This window comes from Pseudorca crassidens, chromosome 1 (genome assembly GCF_039906515.1).
Source record: "Pseudorca crassidens isolate mPseCra1 chromosome 1, mPseCra1.hap1, whole genome shotgun sequence".
NCBI lineage: Eukaryota > Metazoa > Chordata > Mammalia > Artiodactyla > Delphinidae > Pseudorca > Pseudorca crassidens.
In genome coordinates, this window is record NC_090296.1 from 185,657,845 (window position 1) to 185,679,712 (window position 21,868).

Consider the following 21,868-nt stretch of genomic DNA (forward strand, 5'->3'; position numbering starts at 1 on the left):
TCCAGGACCAGATGGTTTCACAGGTGAATTCTATCAAACATTCAGAGAAGAGCTAACACCCATCCTTCTCAAACTCTTCCAAAAAATTGCAGAGGAAGGAACACTCCCAAACTCATTCTATATGAGGCCACCATGACCCTGATACCAAAACCAGACAAAGATACTACAAAAAAAGAAAATTACAGACCAATATTACTGATGAATATAGATGCAAAAATCCTCAACAAAATACTAGCAAACAGAATCCAACAACACATTAAAAGTATCATACACCATGATCAAGTGGAGTTTATCCCAGGGATGCAAGGATTCTTCAATGTATGCAAATCAATCAATGTGATACACCATATTGACAAATTGAAGAATAAAAACCATATGATCGGGGCTTCCCTGGTGGCGCAGTGGTTGAGAGTCCGCCTTCCGATGCAGGGGACACGGGTTTGTGCCCCGGTCCGGGAAGACCCCACATGCCGCGGAGCGGCTGGGCCCATGAGCCATGGCCGCTGAGCCTGCGCGTCCAGAGCCTGCGCTTCGCAACGGGAGAGGCTGCAACAGTGAGAGGCCGGCGTACCGCAAAAAAAAACAAAAACAAAAACAAAAAACCATATGATCATCTCAATAGATGCAGAAAAAGCTTTTGACAAAATTCAACACCCATTTATGATAACAACTCTCCAGAAACTGGGCATAGAGGGAACCTACCTCAACATAATAAAGGCCATATATGACAAACCCACCACAAACATCATTCTCAGTGGTGAAAAAATGAAAGCATTTCCTCTAAGATCAGGAGCAAGACAAGGATGTCAACTCTCACGACTGTTATTCAACATAGTTTTGGAAGTCCTAGCCACGGAAATCAGAGAAGAAAAAGAAATAAGAGGAATACAAATTGGAAAAGAAGAAGTAAAACTGTCACTGTTTGCAGATGACATGATACTATACATAGAGAATCCTAAAGATGCCACCAGAAAGCTACTAGAGCTAATCAATGAATTTGGTAAAGTTTCAGGATGCAAAATTAATGCAGAGAAATCTCTTGCATTCCTATACACTAATGATGAAAAATCTGAAAGAGAAATTAAGGAAACACTCCCATTTACCATTGCAACAAAAAGAATAAAATACCTAGGAATAAACCTACCTAGGGAGACAAAAGACCTGTATGCAGAAAACTATAAGTCACTGATGAAAGAAATTAAAGATGATACAAACAGATGGAGAGATATACCATGTTCTTGGATTGGAAGAATCAATATTGTGAAAATGACTATACTACCCACAGCAATCTACAGATTCTGTGCAATCCCTATCAAATTACCAATGGCATTTTTTACGGAACTAGAAGAAAAAAATCTTAAAATTTGTATGGAGACACAAAAGACCCCAAATAACCAAAGCAGTCTTGAGGGAAAACAACAGAGCTGGAGGAATCAGACTCCCTGACTTCAGACTATACTATAAAGCTACAGTAATCAAGACAATATGGCACTGGCACAAAAACAGAAACAGATCAGTGGAACAAGATAGAAAGCCCAGAGATAAACCCACGCACCTATGGTCAACTAATCTATGACGAAGCAGGCAAGGATATACACTGGAGAAAAGACAGTCTCTTCAGTAAGTGGTGCTGGGAAAACTGGACAGCTACATGTAAAAGAATGAAATTAGAACACTCCCTAACACCATAAACAAAAATAAACTCAAAATGGATTTGAGACCTAAATGTAATACCGGGCACTATAAAACTCTTAGAGGAAAACATAGGAAGAACACTCTTTGACATAAATCACAGCAAGATCTTTTTTGATCCACCTCCTAGAGTCATGGAAATAAAAACAAAAATAAGCAAATGGGACCTAATGAAACTTCAAAGCTTTTGCACAGCAAAGGATACCATAAACAAGATGAAAAGACAACGCTCAGAATGGGAGAAAATATTTGCAAATGAATCAATGGACAAAGGATTAATCTCCAAAATACATAAACAGCTCATGTAACTCAATATTAAAAAACCAAACAACCCAATCCAAAAATGGGCAGAAGACCTAAATAGACATTTCTCCAAAGAAGACATACAGATGGCCAAGAAGCACATGAAAAACTGCTCAGCATAACTAATTATTAGAGAAATGCAAATCAAAACTACAATGAGGTATCACCTCACACCAGTTAGAATGGGCATCATCAGATAATCTACAAACAAGAAATGCTGGAGAGGGTGTGGAGAAAAGGGAACCCTCTTGAAGAATTGGTGGGAATGTAAATTGATACAGCCACTATGGAGAACAGTATGGAGGTTCCTTAAAAAACTAAAAATAGAATTACCATATGATCCAGCAATCCCACTACTGGGCATATACCCAGAGAAAACCATAATTCAAAAAGACACATGCACCCCAGTGTTCACTGCAGCACTATTTACAATAAGCAGGTCATGGAAGCAACCTAAATGCCCATCGACAGATGAATGGATAAAGAAGAAGTGGTATATATACACAATGAACTATTACTCAGCCATAAAAAGGAACGAAATTGCGTCATTTGTTGAGACGTGGATGGATCTAGAGACTATCATACAGAGTGAAGTTAAGTTAGAAGGAGAAAAACAACTATCGTATATTAATGCATATATGTGGAACCTAGAATAATGGTACAGGTAAACCGGTTTGCAGGGCAGAAATTGAGACATAGATGTAGAGAACAAACGTGTGGACACCAAGCAGGGAAAGCGGCGGGAGGGTGGTGGTGGTGGTGTGATGAATTGGGCGATTGGGATTGACATGTATACACTGATGTGTTTTAAATTGATGACTAATAAGAACCTGCTGTATAAAAAAATAAAATTAAGGCTTCCCTGGTGGCGCAGTGGTTGAGAGTCCGCCTGCCGATGCCTGCCGATGCCTGCCGATGCAGGGGACACAGGTTCGTGCCCCGGCCCAGGAAGATCCCACGTGCCGCAGAGCGGCTGGGCCCATGAGCCATGGCTGCTGAGCTTGCACGTCCGGAGCCTGTGCTCCGCAACAGGAGAGGCCACAACAGTGAGAGGCCTGCGTACCGCAAAAATAAATAAATAAATAAAATTAAATAAAATTAAAATTTAAAAATATTAAAAATAAATCAAATAGAAAAAAAATCCCAGCAATTCCTAAGAATTTAGAAACAGAAGCCAATTTTACTATTTTCTTATTGTTTGTAAAAGTAATTATCTTAAATGACTTAAGAACACAATATTTTAAATATAACTCCATTTTTGGAGTACATTCTGAAGACAAACAAATGTACAAAGAATCAAAAAAAAAAGTCTACAGATAATGTATGCTAGAGCGGGTGTAGAGAAAAGGGAACCCTCGTGTACTGTTGGTGGGGATGTAAATTGGTGGAGCCACTATGGAAAACAGTATGAAGTTTCCTTAAATAAAAATAGACCAAAAAAAAAACCCAAAAGAATTCCTTAGCATCAGACAGATTCCAGCTGGAATGAGATTTCTGACAGTTAATGGGTAACTTGATGTACTTATTTATGGGTCCATACACTGAGATACATACGTGGTCTGCATGCATTTATGAGAAGTTAGGTAGTGATAAATGTACACCCTGCTGAGAGGGTGAGAAGTATAAGTCCTGAGCACATTTCCTTCCCCGTGGGGGATCCTGGAGATGTGGCATCACTGAGGTCCCTGGAGAGACAGGTATACAGTGGCAACTAGCTTGGCAATTAGCCAGGTAAAACCTCAAGAATTATAGGTAGGTCCTAATTTATTTATTGGGGACCTTTATTTTAAAGCAATACTGTCCAACAGAAATATAATATTAGCCACATATGTCATTTAAAATTTTCTAGTAGCCACATTTTAAAAAGTAAAATGAAACAGGGTAAATAAATATTAATGATATATTTTTGTTAGCCCAATATATCTAAGCTTTATAATTTCAATTTGTAATCAGTATAAAAATTATCAATCAGCTATTTTACATTTTTTGTACTAAGTTCTTGAAATCTGGTGGGTATTTTATCACTTCTAGTGCATCTCAATTCAGATATTAAATTTCATTGGAAATACATGATCTGTATTTAGATTATATAAAGTTTACGGTTGAAAAAGTAGATTCACAAGTTGTTCCAAGCACACCTAAAATTTTTCTAATAACTAATTGAATATCAGTTATTAATATTTTTAATTAAACTTAAATATACAAATTCAGTTCCTCAGTCATGTTTCTAGGGCTCGAGAACTACATGTCGCTAGTGGCTACCATATGAAACAGCACAATTTTTAAAGTTTTGGTTTTTTCTAAATCCACTTTCTCCCATTTCTAGAAAAAGTACCTATCTCATGTCTAACACATTTATAAGACCCAGGGAGGTGAGGCCTGCTTAAAATTTGTGACTGACTCAGAGAGAAACAGTTGTAACTTCCTTGGTTTAGGAATACTTTGAAGAGACTCACTGTTGAGGGACAATTTTTTTCAAGGGTAGGAGGCCTTTGGTGGAGATACATTCTTTAAGGTAGCTCTTTATGTATGCATGTATCTGTTTATCTATGACTGCCTATAAGCACACTGTTGAGAAAACACAGTTTTATCCATGTTAACTTGACAAATTGTGGAAGAAATTAATGTAATATAAATTATGAGTTTTTAAGTCAAGCATCTGAGGATAAGTAAAGCTTATTAACAAAGGATAAAGCAAGTCTTGAATATTAGGTTTTATTTGGAGAAAACACCTTAGGAGGTTTAATTACTTTGAATGTTTTAGAAAATTTTAAATTATACTTACTAGATTTTTATCCATTTAGCATATTCTAGAATGTCTGACAAATTTTATTTGACATACTTTTATATGCATATAAATTCTTTTCATGGTATGTGAAGCATCTCACAATGCATTAATCAATATATATAATACTTTTATACTATATATTTTATAAAATGATAAATTTATACATGTAAATTTATAGTACTATAGATGCCCAAAACCAACGAAAAGGATTTATTTCCTAGGTTAGTATGATGAAGTATTTGTAAACTATTTATTAAATAGCTATTTAATGTGAATTATACTCCCAGAAATTTTTGTTTTTATGGGTAGCCAGATCTGATTAAAACATATGTTGAGGGCTTCCCTGGTGGCACAGTGGTTGAGAATCTGCCTGCCAATGCAGGGGACATGGGTTTGAGCTCTGGTGCAGGAAGATCCCACATGCCGCAGAGCAACTAAGCCCACGTGCCACAACTACTGAGCCCGCAAACCACAACTACTGAGCCCTTGTGCCACAACTGCTGAAGCCCGTGCACCTAGAGCCCGTGCTCCGCAACAAGAGAAGCCTCCACAATGAGAAACCCGTGAACCGAAATGAAGAGTAGCCTCCGCTCGCCGCAACTAGAGAAAGTTCGCGTGCAGCAACGAAGACCCAATGCAGCCAAAAATTAATTAATTAATTAATTTTGGAAAAACATACGTTGAGAATAATCTGTAGGGTAGTAAGAATGCGGAAGTTGATTAGTAATGATAGACTGTGTTGTCTAACTTACCAAAAAAACCTATTAGCTACAATCATGAAAGCAACATCAGTCACTTGACATAATGAAAACAGAGTCTCTGTAATAAAATACGTTACTGGATCCAAGTTCCTGGCTTTGAAAATACACCTTTGCCATTGCATTGATATCCCTTAAATGTTTGCTGTTTATCTGGCAGTCTTGTGAGCTGTCGTTCTCTTCCTTGATCATCTCTACGCTCATGCACAAAGCATTCCTGGAGCATAACTGGTCAGTGTACTAGAGGTTTCACTTAGAGAATTATTTCAGATAAATATCTTATATTAAATCTTTTTTGCCTACTGTGCCGAATCTTTTCACAAAGATCTAATAGAAAATTTTCTTTTTCAGGTATTATTCCCCTGGATATTCAGATATACTTCTGCAGAGAGTGGACAGCTATCAACCATTTACTAACTGAGAAAAGTTACATTTTTATACTTGAACTCACAGCAGAGTAATTATGAATGATAGTTGTTAAAGCTCTTTCTAAATATTTGAACTAAATGCATTCTAGATTTATTCACTGTGAAAAACCTTTGGATATTTTCTAAATTTATGGAATACTTTAAAAATTAGTGGCTTGAATGTATGAGGAACTCTTCATGGTCATTTGCATAGGATATGCTCTAAAGGTAAGTTTTTAAGACATTAAAGGATCTAAGGCATTAGTTATTGTTCCATTAAAGACCACACACACACATACACACACACACACACACACACACACACCCTTCCAACTAGATACAGATGAAAGATGGTGTTCAAAAACTCTTAATTATGGGCTTCCCTGGTGGCACAGTGGTTGAGAGTCCGCCTGTCGATGCAGGGGACACGGGTTCGTGCCCCGGTCCGGGAAGATCCCACATGCCGCGGAGTGGCTGGGCCCGTGAGCCATGGCCGCTGAGCCTGCGCATCCGGAGCCTGTGCTCCGCAACGGGAGAGGCCACAAGAGTGAGAGGCCCGCGTACCGCAAAGAAAAAACACCTCTTAATTATTTTGCCAATTCCTCACAGGCACAGGCAAGGAAGGCTGGCCTTGCAAATTCCACAGTAGGATATCCAAGGGAAGTACTAGCTGAAAGAGGACGCTGATGACGAAGTACAGGGCATTTGAAAAACATACTGATGCTGGTTACACAAATGTGTTAGCCGAACACATGGAATCTATCGATAACCTGCCAGGTTTTCCTAAAATTTAGGAAGTCTCCTCTTCATCCTAAGCTTCCTAAACCTCTTCTTACCCTACCTAAACTGTTCCTTACCTTTCTTGGGGCTGGACGGGGTAGAAGTCAATATTAAGCACTATACTATTGCAGGCATGCTTTCCATTTTCATTGAAAGGTTTCTTCTTAGTCTAGCCCTGCTCATGAATAAACAAGGAAGCAAACAAATAAAATGGGTCCTCAGCGTTCCCTTGTCCTAGCTTCACATTCCCAGGTTTCAAAAGTCAGATTTTCAGGGATTTAAGGAAAAATTTGAAAAGAATACTGTCCGACTCAGAATTTACATTTTCACAAACGGAGCTGAAAGGAGGGTAAGAGGGAGTTGTGATAAAATTTTCAATAAAAACAGCACTAGAACTGTCCTTTTCATTTTTCCTATGTAGTGTTTCTGACCTTGGGGAATATGTGATTAGACTCAGGAGTCTTGGTTAGTTGGCAACTGTGTCTTTTTTTTAATCTAAAGGACATTCTTTACAGTGATCTCCCCTGGAGGCCTGGAGAGGAAGTAAATGGTAACCAGAGAGCCCCTTGGACACACTGTTTCCAGTCTGGTTGGCCTTCAGGTTTCCTTCTCAGACTCTTTTTTTTTCCCCTCTAAAAAGAAACCTACCCATTTATTTTTGGTATTTTCTGGATTCATCTCTGTCATCATTTCCTAACAGTACATAGCTTTGTTGTATATTTTTAAATTTCATCATACCCAAGATTACCCCATTTCTTTTTGCCTTGTATCAGTCTAGAATTGCCTGCAGTTTTATTGAAAAGGGCCTATTTTGTTTCCTTGCAGTAATCTCTTAGATCCATTGCATAAGAAAATGTAATCTTTATCCTCAGTTTTGTAGCTTCCCTTTCTCTCCTTCCTGCCTGCCCAGCTTCTCTTATGAACCTTTTAACAAACTGAGAAAATAAAGGTGGTTTCCATCTTTCTTCATTAATAATGACAGAAATTAGTCCATCTGCTCTAAGACCTCCTCAAATGTTATGGGAATGGTGTATTTCCTATTATGTATTTCTTACTATTGTATGTTGTATTTGAAATTTTTCACTTCTTAAATCATTTCATACTTATCAAATAGTTTTAAGCTAAGAAAAATAAAAATATTTAGTGGAATTTGAATGGGTGCTTTAAGTTGTTCATATGCAATTTGGAAAATATATGCTATGCAATGTTTCTTGACATAAAACACTTAAAGCAAAATGAAGCTTTCTTTATTCTTTGCAAAGTCTATTATGAGACTTTTAAAAAAATATTTTCTATTTGTGCTAGAGGAAAAATAGTGTCTCTCACTGATGGTATTCTTTGTTATTTTCACTCCTGGTTTGAATTTTGTCAATTCCAATCCTCTGTTTCCCCTCCCCACCCCCTGCAGTTTATTTAAAATTCAACTATCATTAGGATATCTCATTTAGCTTACATGAACAACAGTTTATTTTTATCATTTCAGGAATAGAATGGTTGAATCTTATTATTGGTTGAACCTTATTATTATTCATTCAGTTCACCTGTTGTGTATCAGTGGTACCTGAAAGGAGATGGTGAAAGTTTGGGTTCTGATCATGTCTGTTAAATAGTAAAGGTGATAATACTTGCTCAGCAGACTCATAAGGTGCCTATGAAGATAACTTGCAATGATGCATGTAACAATTTTGTAAACTCTTCTGTGCAAACCAATATGTGATTTATGGGCAATCTGACAGCCAGTGACAGATTACACATTTTGGCCGGCAGTTGGGCACACCAGGCCCCATACTCTTAGATCAGTAGAGTTTATTCCAGATGATTTATTATAAAGAAAAGCTAAATTTCCTGCCCTCATGGAGTTTTCTAATATAAACACATTTGCCCAGACACAGGGAGTAAAATAGGCACAAGACACTGAACACCAAACAGGCATATTTCATTCAGTATGTAAAAACAAATGACAACCTCATAGTTACAGGAGGTTGACCTGTTTTTCTAACCTTTTCTCTCAAACTATCCCCTTAAAGACAGGATTAAAGATTTGCTAGTTTCTAAACTTGATTTGAGGTCCTGCTTAACATAAACCCTGACCTTAAATTCCTGGGTGAGGCCATCTCCAATCCAAGATGTCAAGTTTAGAAACTAACCTTGAAAGAATGAAGGATTTGTCTGTTGTGTTTTTAGATCTCCAGCCCTTTCCTTAAATTCATAAACCCTGACCTTAAATTCCTGGGTAAGGCCATCTCCAATCTAAGATGTCAAATTTAGAAACTGACCTTGAAAGCATGAAGGATTTGTCTGTTGTGTTTTCAAATCATCTAACTTTAAGTAAGGTGCTAGCAAATGTTGAGGCTTGTGTATACTGTGGCTTATTTTGCCACAAAATTCACTGTATAGAAAATACCGGTTTGTAGCTCGTCTGTTTCGGAGATTAAAAGGATCAAATGACAGTCTTAATTGTAACTATTACATTTACCCATTGGTTAAGGCACTTTGGACTTTTTCTAGGTTTAAACTGGCTTTTATTTTAATTATTTTTTTAATTGTATAGTTGATTTACAGTGTTATATTAGTTTCAGGTGTACAACATAGAGATTCAATAATTTTATAGATTATACTCCATTTAAAGTTATTATAAAATATTGGCTATCTTCCCTGACTGTACAATATATCCTTGTAGCTTCTTTGTTGTATACATGGTAATTTGTGCTTCTAAATTCCCTACCCCTAACTTGCCCCTCCTCCCTTCCCTCTTCCCACTGGTAACCACTATATCTATGAGTCTGTTTCTGTTTTGTTGTATTTATTTCTTTATTTTTTTTAATATTCCACATATAAGTGATATCATACAGTATTTGTCTTTCTCTGTCTGACTTATTTCACATAGCATAATGCCCTCCAAGTCCATCCATGTTGTTACATCAACTATTAGCTTGTTTTACCTTGTTTGTCACTGACAGCTGTAAGGAGGGAAGGAGAAGAGGAGGAATTTGGCCATTGATTTGCAGCATGTCTTACTGACAGTTAAATACAGTGGTTTGTTCTGTTTTCTGCCACTCGAGGGTTATTTAATTAAATTCATGACCTAGGATGCTAACCAGCCCCACATCTAAAATAATTGCTTCTCTGTTGGTGAGATGTAAAGCCGGGATTGATTTTCCCCTGACTGATAGCTCTCCTTTCTGAGTCATGAATGTCATCTCCACTCTCTTCCCCACATAATTTGATCTCTGTATTTGATCCCTATTTACTATACACTTCGCTAAACAGATGTCTGAGTAATTAAAATCCCACATGGGCACTCTCATCAGTGAGTTACATCTATTTAACAGTCAGCTTAGAAACTTCTCACCCTTGGCTCTTCTCCCATCCTGGTGTCATCTGTCACTGGCCTTTAGCAGGCTTTAAATATTAGAGTTCAAACCTGCTGTGTTTGTTTGCCTGCGTTCATAGAACCTCTCTTTTTGTTTTCTGATTGCATTTTCCTCACAAGTCCCTGATCTCTTTCTCCTTCAACTCACCTGGATTTTCTGTACAGTTTTCTACCAGCATTCAAAATTCTCATTGGATGAATCATTCTATATTTCATTCATGCCAGCACCAGCAATTAAAAAAAAAATCAAAACAGTGCTGTCAGAACCATGGATTAAGAGTGCCTTTTATTTTTTTCCCCTGAGGCATAGCCAAATATTTCAGTTTGAACAATCCCCCCATTTTTAAAAACTATTTGAGATCAAATCCTGGAAACCTGTTTGGTGGCTACAGCTCACTGAAGGATTTTGATGGCCAAGAGTTATAGAACGAAAGAATGTGGGTTTGGAGCAGGAAAAGGAAGTTAGGAAGGACTTATTACATGAAATTTACTCACTTTTGAGAGAGGATTTAGATAGAAATTTATTTATGAAAACGTTTGTACTTAGACAATGTTCTTACGATAAATCTTATACTGATATTACATGCAACTTGAGGTTAATGCTGTAATTTACAATAGGTTAAAGAATTCCCTTTGCAGTTGATGACACGTATCAATTTTAGGAACATTTTGAAATGAGTATAGAGTATATATTTTCTGATACCTATCATTTGAGATGAACAAAAACAGATAAATGAGTGGGCAACAGTCTTATAGTAAAAGGATTCTTTATTTTCCTACTTTTAAATAGAGTTAGTTCCGGTGCATTTAATTAACATGGATCATTTTATAGATGTAAGTTTATCAGAACATGAGAGTTTCTTGTGAAGTTCCTTTGTGTTCACAACACTGGGAAATAAATAAGGTGATCAAAGAACAAGCAACAAGTTCAGAGGTTAACTAATACTGTTTTAGTTCTATGAGAGCAAATTCTAAAAGTATTTGCATAAACTTTATTACCATGATTGTATTTTAAAACTACATGAAAATCCTATTGTGCAATGGACCTTCATTTTGGCTGTTTAGACATAACTTCTAGTCTTGTTAACTAACGAGGGCCAGGTAAGTAAACAGGGACATGAATTAACAACAGTATTCTTGGACAAATAGTGACATAGAGTAGAGCTAGTATTTCAGGAAGGTAAACGAGTTCGACATGATGAGAATGCTGTGGGTGTGATTTCTTTCACTGTTTATCATCCAGCATCATGACAGACCTGATGGCTGGTGAGCTAGAGTGATTTTCATTCTCCCCATGCTAGGATAACCTCCCCTTGCCTGTTCCCCAGCTCCCTTCCCCTCCGTTGTGTTTAATCTACTTAAAGTTTAGGGCACTTCTTTCTCTGATCCAAGCCTTGCTAAGTCTTTGTTTTCCCTCCAGTCATTCCTTATCACATGTCCATCCATGCTCTTTCTTCAGAGTATATATATATTAAAAAAAAGATGACTAATTCCAGTAACGCATTTCTGGCTTCCCACTGCCTTGCTGTAAATCAGGGAGAATATTTCCTGACCTCCTTACAAAGTTGTGAGGGAGGACAGATGTGCTCCTGTGGATGAAAGGGCTTTATACATGGTTACTTGTGGCCAAGGGGTTTGGGCTCCAGCCCCAGCTGCCTGGCTCAAATACAGTTTCGACCACTCCCTTGCTGTGTGAGCTTCAGCGAGCTGCTTAACGTTTTCCGTGCCTCAGTTTCCTAATGTGGAAAATGGAGACTGTAAAAGTACCTAAGTCCTGAGGTTGTTTGGTAATGGTTACATGAGACAATTCATGCATATTGTGAAGTCGGTACATGCTCAAAACAGTCTCTGTTTTGAGCCCCCAGAAGGTGTTAGCACAAGTGCAGGCATCTGTGAACTTCCTCACAGCCTCCTCTCTCCAGCGGGGCCTCTGTGACCTGTCCTCATTCAGGCACTGCAGAAAGCTAGGTTGTATCCCTTGGGCGTGGTCTGTGACAGCCGAAGATGGGGCAGGATGTAAGAATCCTTCCTGGTTGAGCACACGCATTTGAGGATCGGCAGGTACTTTTAACAACTGCCTCTCTTTCTCTAAATCGTGTTCACTCGGTGTCGCTTCTCCTCTAATGACTTGTTTATGTCGATATTTCAGTTTGCTGCCTATTTGTACTTAAAGCCACAAAGATACATCTTTCCTAATCTGGAAAATGGGGATAGTAAGAGTAGCTACCCCTGCGTTTGCAATGAGATAAATCAAGTGAACCCCTTCAGAGGAGAGAGGAAAGCACAATATTCTAGGGGTGCTTTTGAAAAAGAAAATGGAAAAAAAAGCATTTGTAATCCAAATAATATCACTTTGTACACATGAAATGAGGTGGAAACAAACAAAACATACCAAAAGCAAAAACCTTGCATTCTAAAACTGGGACAAATGATTCTTCCGAATGAACTCTCTTCTTCAAAGTGGTTCCCTCTGAACTCATAAGACATAACCCATAATACAGTGATGCTGTTTTGACCCAAAAGGTGTTGGGATTTCTTCTTTGAAAAGGCTTTTAAGGACCTTGTTGCAAATACTAACTCTCACGGCAAATATCTTTCTACTTCTTGACTTTTAATTTAATATTGTTTGTAATTTTTGACATACAGATGGTCTAAATGCTTATGCAGATACATCTATATATCTTGTATTTCGTAGTTTTTTGCCCACTCAAAATCCCTTATTTAAGGGACTCATATTTTCTTTTAGTTCTTTCACAGTTTCGTTTTTACATTTGTCCCTTTGATCCATCTGCGATGTATTTCAGTAAATTGTATGAAGTGAGCATCTAATCGACTAAATTACTGGCCAGTTTTGAATAATCTATGCCCTCCTCGTTGGTGAAGCTTCATTTATTGGCATATAAATTTTCTTTCAGGGCTTTTTCTGAACTATTAATCTATTTGTCAAGCTTTTCTCAGTAGTTCAAAATCATTGTAATTATTGTGGCTTTATAACATGTATTAACATCTGGTACAGTGACTCTCCTATTATCATTCTTCCTTTTCAAAAGTATTCTGGCTACTCGCCTGCTTTTTCTTCCAAACGGAAATTAATTTTTTTCAACTTAAAAAAAATCTTATTAGAATTTGGGTTAAAATCACAAACAAAGGACTAGATACATTTATCTAGAAGCATAACAGATTTCTCAATCTATTTAAATCTTTTTGCTTTCATGCTTTTTCTCTTCTCTCTTCTTTTGTATCAATCCCTTCCAGGTGTTGCCAATATTATTTATATTTTAATAGAATCTTTAAAAAATACATATTTCCCTACAGGTTATTACTGGATCTGGAAAAGTTACTGGTTTTTAATAGTTATTTTATAATAGCTTTTTAATCATGTCTTGAGTTTTCTAGGCAAAAGTATCATCTGCAAATAAAGGTAACTTTTCTTCTGCCTTCAATATTTTACCTATTTCTGTTTCTTGTCAGAATTATTTCAGCATAATTTTAAAGGATAGTACTGATAGCGGGCATCTTTATACCTGATTTTAATGAGAATGTCTCTCCTGTCATATCATTGAGTATGGAAATTTAAAAATACACATGAAAGTAGGTTGAATAGTAAAATGAACTCTCACGTGCTCATCACCTACCCTCAACGATTCTCGATATTTTTGCAAACATTTTTAGAGGGATTATAATTAACCCAGACTAATTTTTAGATGCTAATTTGGAAATATCTATTCAGAAATGGATCCAGCAATTCCATCGCTAGGCATTAATCCTATACTCAAGGATACTCAGTGTAACTGTATAGAATTGCAGAAAACTAGAAAATGTTCCCCAATAGGGGAGTGAAAAATTATGGCACATTCATATAATATGTGAACTGCTACATAATTCACATATTCATATAATAAGTTATGAAAATTTTTGGTAGATCTATGTGCTGATATGGGAAGGTGTCCAAGTTATTGTATACAATGAAAAAAATCAAGTGCAGAACAATACGTATAGTAAGAATCTATTTGTTTTTTTCAAAGGGATGGTCATATGCTTTTATGTTCATGGAAGATTTCTGGAAGGACATGTAAGAAACTGTTAATGAAGGTTATGTCTGGGAAGGAGAATAAGGAGTGATGATGGGAGGGTGAGGAATTACTATACACTTTCTCTTCTTCCTTACAGTTTGGCTGTCTTACCATTAGCATTATTATTTTTATACAACCTTATTAAAATATATGATGCTGGCTATTGGTTTAATATTTACTAAGAGGTCTTTTAAAAAATTTAGTTGTTGTAATCAGGAGTAGGTGTTAGATTTTTATCATCTATTGAGATAACAAAGTTTTTTCTTATATGGCCTAAATGTATGATTTATTATTTCAATTATTTTCCCATTATTAAAATATCTTGGCATTTCTAGGATAAAAGCTACTTGATCATGTTAAAAATTACTTATTTCATTGAATGTAATTTGCTGATAGTTCTGGGGGGAATTCTGGCATTTGATTTCTTATGTGACTTCATATTTTTTGGCTATTCTTTTCGTACCACAGTTGATAGGTTTTATAATAATTATATTTGCTTCATAAAATGGATTAAATTTTAATATATTTATGCATGCAGAAAGGGAATTACATGTCCTTCAAAATTTCCAAGAATTTGCCTATAAAATCTCTAGGGTGAGCCTTTTTTGACTTCTCTAGTTTTGATCTACTTAGTTTTTCTAACTTCTTCTTGATTAAATTTGGGTGATTTATGTTTTTCCTGGAAAAAACATATAATGGCATATAGCTAACTATACATAGTATTCTCATATAATCCCCTCAGACTTCTCCATATCTGTTGTCTCCTTTCTCCTTTATAATTTTATTTATATTTTCTTTTTTTAATTAAATAGATTTGCCAGATAGTTCTCTACTTTCTTATTTTTTTCCAAAGAACTACTTTTGGAATTGATCAATAATTGTGTTTTTTGTTTTCTCATTCATTAATTTCTGCTTCAATCTTTTCCTTAATTCTCCTTTTCTAAGAGTTTAATTTTTTAAAAAGTATCACTCCGTTCACTTATTATTTTTTCGTGTTCAGTTTTCTCCTGCTAAACAATGTTCCTCACCTTGGTCTGGTTTCAAATGACTGCAGGGTTATTTCTAAAAATTAAATCCACTCTCAAAAGAGAAAGATTTGCTATCACTGATGATGTTATTTAAAAGAAAGTGACTCAGTCTCTTTCAGAACTCTAAAGAATTCTAAAAATGTTTTGAGTAACGACAACTGCAGCAAAGCTTATGACCTATTCTGAAAAGGCCAAGACCTATTTGTATATATAAAACCTAGAACGTTATCTGCCCTCATATATTCGGAAAGAGTCAAGTGCTAGAATTTAAAGAGAAGCTCTCACATTTGCTTAATGGGATGTCCTCTGATACCGCATGTCTATAACCTAAGATATTTTAAAATATTTTTTCTTTCTGTGAAAATTTATTTAAATACATTATGTGTGCAGCCTGGCTTTGTGTTTGTCTGTGATTGAAATTAACCCCAGATAAAACATTTTTCAAATGTAAAGATTAGAAATTGTTCACATGATAGGATGACAAAGTTTTCTCTGCAAAAATCAATTCATTACGATGATGTAGATAAGGCAGAACATGTTTTTAAAAATAACTTTTAAATGCTCTGGTACACCATATTATAAGCAATAAAAATGTCTCTAATAAAAAAATATATTGTGCCAATAGAAGGGTAGATTTGCAGGTGTGACCTCTGCCAGCATATGTAGCAGATCATCATCAGAGCCACATGTTTGTAGATTATGTAACAGTGTTTAAGTGGCCAGGAAAGGGAGGATTTTGTGGTCAAGAAAGTGGAAATGTCCTATTTAACATATGACCCTGGCCAGTCTCATCTCAAATTACTGTTGATCAAGTTACAGATGGTTGGCAAGCCAAGTGGGAGGGAAGAAAAAGGTCTGACAACCCTGCAATAAACAGGAGGCCACAAAGCCAGTGGCTGTTATCATTAAAAATACAAACTTACCCGTCTTCAATATTTAAAGTAATGCAAAGAAAAATTGTTTTGCAAAGCATTCAGGAACAGAAGATGTTCCTGTAAGTGGCTTTAACATATCCTTCCCTAATAATAAGATTTTAGCAAAGACAGAACATGGCTTTATGAATGAACCAAAAAACATAACCAGACCCCCCGACAAAATGACAGCTTTATGATCATGATTGAAAAGGATTTTCTTGGGTTTGCACTCACATGCATCTCAAGTTTTTTAAGCTTCCAAATGTTCAAAACATACAAGTGCCTGTGCTCTAGGAACTTACTCGTGAGAGGAAACACCACTAGGAACTTATAAATGGAAAAACAAATTTTTTCATCTCTACTAACTCACAAAGAGGTATGTGTATATAAATGTATGTACTTAGTATTGGTTTCAGCTGGTTGCTTTTTCAAGTAGCAGTTCAGGGCTAATAGGACAGTACGCCAGAGCCAAAAAGAATCTTAATTTTGTTTGCTATTGTGGCTGTGAAATTTTCAGTAAAGCACAGAGTGAAAGACCAAAGGCTGCTAAAGGATTACCTAGAAAGCAGAGCCTGAGGCCAAGTTTAAGCGCTAAGATTTTATTAGAAGGTGCAATTCCAGGGCATCAAGGGTGAGGGGAAAGGCAAAGGAAAGCAAATGGAAAGCGGTGCTTCACGAGAGAAGTACGGCTGATTGCTCAGTCCCCAGGGACACCTTCCCGTCAAGCCATGCAGAACCATCACGTCTTGGGACGAGCTGCCTATGGAGAAAAGGGGAGAGGAGTTTATATGTTTGCTACTTCTTGCTCTCTGCCCTCTTAGGTTGTCCTCTGTGGTGTAAGTTTGCCTCGTGGGGCTCCAGTGCCCCACTCTTCTGGGCGTGTCTTCTGACCCTCCCAGCAATTGCCAAGGAGACAAGAACAAGCTGAACCTCAGGGTTTTTCACCTGAGTCTGGGACTGGTGGGAGGAGCCGGTGCCTCCGACCGACCGACCGTCAGAATCGGACTGCGGGGGAGACGGTGCTGAAGCCTGACCCTCACCCACGAGGAGGCTGTTCTGAGAGGAAACCACAGCAGTGGACGCCAGGCCTCCGCACCGAGCTAGAGGTTAAGATGAGGATGGAGGTGGGACTGAGCAAAGCGGCGAGGCGCACAAGCTGGGTCTGGTACCGTGCCTCCTTCGAGGGCCAGAGCTGGTCCTGTGCTGATGTTCACTCACTCCTAGGGGAGGAGGAGCCACTCAGTTCAGAGACTGCACGCGTTCAGCTCTCAGATTTTGTAAATGTAATTATTTGCCACCAAACGATCCCATGTTCCTCGACTACCCTTACCCACTACTTTAACTCTCCCCCCGCCCAAGATCGTTTGAGGTGTAATTTGAGTGTAATAAAATCCACCCATATGAAGGTGCAGAGCGTTGAATTTTGCACACGTCCTCAACATCCACTCCCATCAAGGCGTGGAACTGCGCCATCACGCCCACAGTTCCCTCCTGCTCCTCTGCCTCCCATCCTCTCGCCTCTTTCATCTCCACAGTTTTGCTTCTTCTACAATTTCAGATAAACGCAATCGGACCCGCTAAGGTCTTCCGCGTTTACCTCTCCTCCCGCCCCCAGCATAATGTTTTTTTAGATCCATCCGCGTTGCCGTATGTATTAATACTGGGAGTTTTTTCACTGCTCGCTCTGTTGGAGAACTTCACTCTGTGTGCTGAACGCCGGGCATTTTACCTGCATTCGCTCACTGGGAGCCCTCACAACCACCCTGCTTCCCAGCACAGGGACACGAGGCTGGCGGCGCCCGGCGGGGGAGCTTGGGAGGGGGCTCCGGGCCGACCCCGGCCAGTCAGGCTGCCACGCTCGCCGCGGTCCAGGGCCCGACTCGCGGCACCTGCTGTCCGGCTGGAGAGGGGGACAGCGGGCCCGGCCGTGTACAGCCGCGGGCCAGACAAACCCCCACTCCCGGGACGGAGGCCCTGCCAGGGCGCCTGTAAGGCCAGAGAGGCCGTACCCCTCCAGCCGCCGGCCTCCAGGGCCGCCTGCTCTCGAGGGACGGCCCGGGGGCTCCGGCCACCAGCACACGCTGGGCCGCGGGCGGTCGACGCGCACGAGAGCGAGGAACCCGCGTTTCCGCGGAGGCGTCACGGCGGCCGGGCTTCTCACCGCGCGCCGTTTCCCTCCGCGCGGACGGCACTACTTCCCGCGGGGCGGAGGAGTAGTGTCGTGGACGAGGGGAGCGCGGGCTCGGCCGGTGCACGCCACGGCCCGAGGGAGGCCGCCCCGTTCCTGCCGCTGCAAAGGAACGAGCGGGAAGAGTGGTCCCGAGTCGTTTTCTCCTTCTCCGCGGCCTCCTCGCTACGACAGCCCGCGGAGACCGGGTTTGAAGGACAGGGTGGAAACAAAGATGCCGGTCCTCTGCCCTTTGGCAAGGCGCGGCCTGGCCGCCGCTATTGTCTGGCTGCCTGACGGAGAGCAGCGGCTCTCTTTTTCTTCTGCCGAACGTGGTGCCCCTTCGGCGGCAGCGGAGGGACTGACGAGGAGGCTTTGTCTGCGGGAAAAGAGCTGTGGCGAAGCGGCGCCCCCTTAATGGCCGCCGGGCCGCTCTCCGCGGGCTCCGCTGGCGATGTTTTCCGTGTCAGTTAAACCCGGGAAAGTCTGCTTTTTCCTTCCTGACATTTTCATTCTGATTAGAGTCTTGGAGTTGGAGGACTGCCCTCCGCCTAAACTGACTGCATCTCCTTTAGCGATTCTGAAACCTGATGAGACCTTCTCTGTGGACTCTTAGCGCACATCTTTTCTTTTGCTCCCTCAGAAAGAATTGAATTGGGAAACCGTGGAGGTGGGCGAGGCTCACGCGGGCTTGCAGTCCTGAGATGTGTTTGCTGAGTCCACCCTGGTGCCTCAGACGCAGGCCTCAGGAGACGGCTGTGCGGGTTAAAGTTATCTGGGGATCCCGTTAGTCTGTGTTTTTTTCATGAAAATCCAGGGAAACTGCCTGACCAGAGAAGGTGGAGGCAGCTGAGCCTCAGAAAGGGGCTTCCAGTCCGCAGCGAAGGCGTCTATTGTTTGGTTACGCGACAGCCCTCAGTGACGGAAGAGAGGGCAGGAGGGTATTTTTCGAGAGCACCGAAGTCCAGCTTGGGCTCGCAGCTTGTGACTGCTGATCTCCCCCTTTGTTTCCCTTCGTAGCCTTTCTTGCCACCAGCTAGACGTTGCATATTTTACATACTTATTGTTTGGCTTCTCTCCGCCACTTAATCTAAACCTGGGAGAGCCCGGAGGTGTTTTGTTCACTGGGGTTCCCTGGAGCCTAGCACGGTGCCTGGCAAAGTACTGGCGGGGCGGGGTGGGGGGGACTTCGTAAATAGTTACTGACTCAGTGAATGAAAAACACACATGGCACATTATTTAAAGGCATTGTGAGAGAAGCACGAAAACGAAAGCCACGTGACACAAGAAAAATTGATCTCTTCAGACCTGCTCTTTTCGTTTCGGAGCAATCATTGGTGAGGAATAGCCGAGAGATAGTGATACCCCACTATTACGTTTTCCAAAGGAGAATAATGAAAGAAGTGAGCTTTTATGTCTAGGGTGCTTTCCACTTCATTCTAGAGATTAATTCTCTGAGGTGAGCCCAACAACAATCTATGAGGAAAATGGAAGTCCTTTTTTTCTTTTTTACTAGTCGTAGGTGACCCTCGGACACATGCTCAACCCCATCTGGGAGTTTAGGTGGCCTGTCATGAGCAAGACATGGGGCTTTGGGACATTCAGAACACAAGACGGACCTCAGTGAGCCCCATGTAACTATTTTTCTGTGCTGGACCCACAATGTCATGTCTAGTACATGAAAACACACCTGGGGAGTGTGTTTCACATGAAAATTAGCTGGCTAAATCCTTCTGCTCTCTGAACACCCTTTCATCCCCACAGGATGCTGATGCATAAATGATGGATTAGTTTTGAAGGAAGTGAAAATGGGGTGTTTTGAAAGTGAAGAGGATCAGAACAGCCAGCTGCTCTAAGGAATTACCCCTGTCTCAACCTCCGTTTCTTTGGAACTTTTGGTTGGGAAAGAGCTACACCTTGGCCAGGAAAGTTTATAATATATGTCAAAGTATACCTGACAGATTGGAAAGTCCTTCACACAAAAAAATAAGTTTAAGATCTCATATATTAATGCCTCAGCCAACCAGTAATCATATCATCCTGGTATGCAAAACTGGAGGTATCCTGTAAGATCATTCATTCATTCAACAAGTATACTATATTAAGATCATTCATTCATTCAACAAGTATACTATATTTATTATTATGTGTCATGCCTTGTTCTAGATGCTGCAGATATAGCAGTGGGAAAAAAAAAGACAAAAATCCCTTTCCTTGTTTTATATTGTTCTACTCCCAGACCCCTTCCATCTTTTCACTACATCTTTTTTCTTTACTTGTTTTCACCTTTCATTTGCCATCTACTTTACCACTTTTTTTCAAAACATTTCTATTTTCTGCCCCTCACTTCATCCAAAATACGAACATATCAAATAAAAATACATGATGAAATACATTTTAAAACTCAAGTCTTTTTAAAAACCTAACTTTTTACCAAAAAATTCATTTCTAAAATTTTCCTTTTATGGCTATAATTTTTAAAAGTTTAAAAATGATTTTCCTGGTTTCCTTCAGTTGGCTATTGTATAAGTGAAGATAATTACTATTCAGTCAGCTTTCACCCTTCCATGAGAATGTCTCCTTCACCCAGCCTTTGCCTGACCATACTAATCTTACAATAAATCATACAGTAAAACATTATGTGGAGAATAGCAATATTAAACTTAAAAACAGAGGTGTTTCTTTTCCAGATTTTTTTAAAAGGAGTAAACTGAATGTTGGCTTAGAGATTCGGAATATAAACGTGCAACAAGTTTCTAGTGCACAATACAGTACCAGAAGGAATTTTCTTAGTTGTACTAACTCTACTCTTTTTCAGCAGTTTTCTCTAAATTTTCTCCCTTTGATTCAATCCAAAATGCTCACTGACCCAAACGTTTCCTGAAGACTGTGGCTTAACTGCAATACTTCCCTTTCCCCGTTTCACATTTAAATCTGTTACGTTTCAAACTTGCTTAAACATTCTTTTGAACAATCCCTATATTCCTGCTCATTCCCTTCAGCCTGAACTGAGGAAGCAGACCTCTCTCTCCTCCCTCACCTCCCCTCATCCCCACTGCCAACCCCCAGCTGCTCAAGCCTGGGGGTTAGAGCTGGATTACCCAACACGCTAGTGATTCTCAATCCTGGTTGGCATATTAGAATCAGACTTTAAAAAAGTACTGACTTCTTGGGCCTACCCCTGACCAGTGAGATTAGAATCTGTGGAGTTAGAGTCCCAGCGTTGGTATTTTTATAAAGCTCTCAAGGAGATTCTAATGAAAGCTAGTTTGAGAAACAGCGCAGTGGGCAGCTCAAGCATCTGTCTAAGGCAGCCACTCTCAAACTTCACTGCTTCAGAACACCTGAAAGGACTTGTTAAAACGCAGATTGCGAGGTCCTGCACCCTGAGTTTCCGATTCAGTAAATTAGGGGTTGGGGCAGAGAATTAGCATTTCTAACAAGTTCCCCGGTGATGCCGCTCTACTGCTGGTTCAGGGATTACACTTTCAGAACCACTGTCCTAGGACACCGAGGAAAACAGGGGCACCAAGAAAAAATGAGGAGAAAAAAACCCCAGATGGGTTGTATCTGATAGTTCAAACG

General features: G+C 39.6%; 2 protein-coding genes across 3 annotated transcripts in view; one reads left to right on the forward strand and one right to left on the reverse strand.

Annotated features, from left to right (window-relative positions):
- SPAG6 (sperm associated antigen 6) overlaps positions 1 to 6,077 on the forward strand; it is a 73,744-nt gene extending 67,667 nt beyond the window's left edge. For both annotated transcript variants that reach the window (XM_067703268.1, XM_067703353.1), the window contains one exon: positions 5,893 to 6,077. In XM_067703268.1, the coding sequence (XP_067559369.1) occupies positions 5,893 to 5,962 (70 nt within the window). In that variant the 3' untranslated portion in view covers positions 5,963 to 6,077. The remainder of the gene's footprint in view (positions 1 to 5,892) is intronic.
- Positions 6,078 to 16,705: 10,628 nt separating this feature from the next.
- Positions 16,706 to 21,868, reverse strand: part of LOC137221327 (uncharacterized) — a 34,785-nt gene continuing 29,622 nt past the window's right edge. Inside the window, exons 4-6 of the mRNA XM_067730821.1 lie at positions 18,474 to 18,662; positions 17,846 to 18,307; positions 16,706 to 16,876 (exon numbers count right to left, since the gene is read on the reverse strand). Of these exons, the coding sequence (XP_067586922.1) occupies positions 16,856 to 16,876; positions 17,846 to 18,307; positions 18,474 to 18,662 (672 nt within the window). The 3' untranslated portion in view covers positions 16,706 to 16,855. The remainder of the gene's footprint in view (positions 16,877 to 17,845; positions 18,308 to 18,473; positions 18,663 to 21,868) is intronic.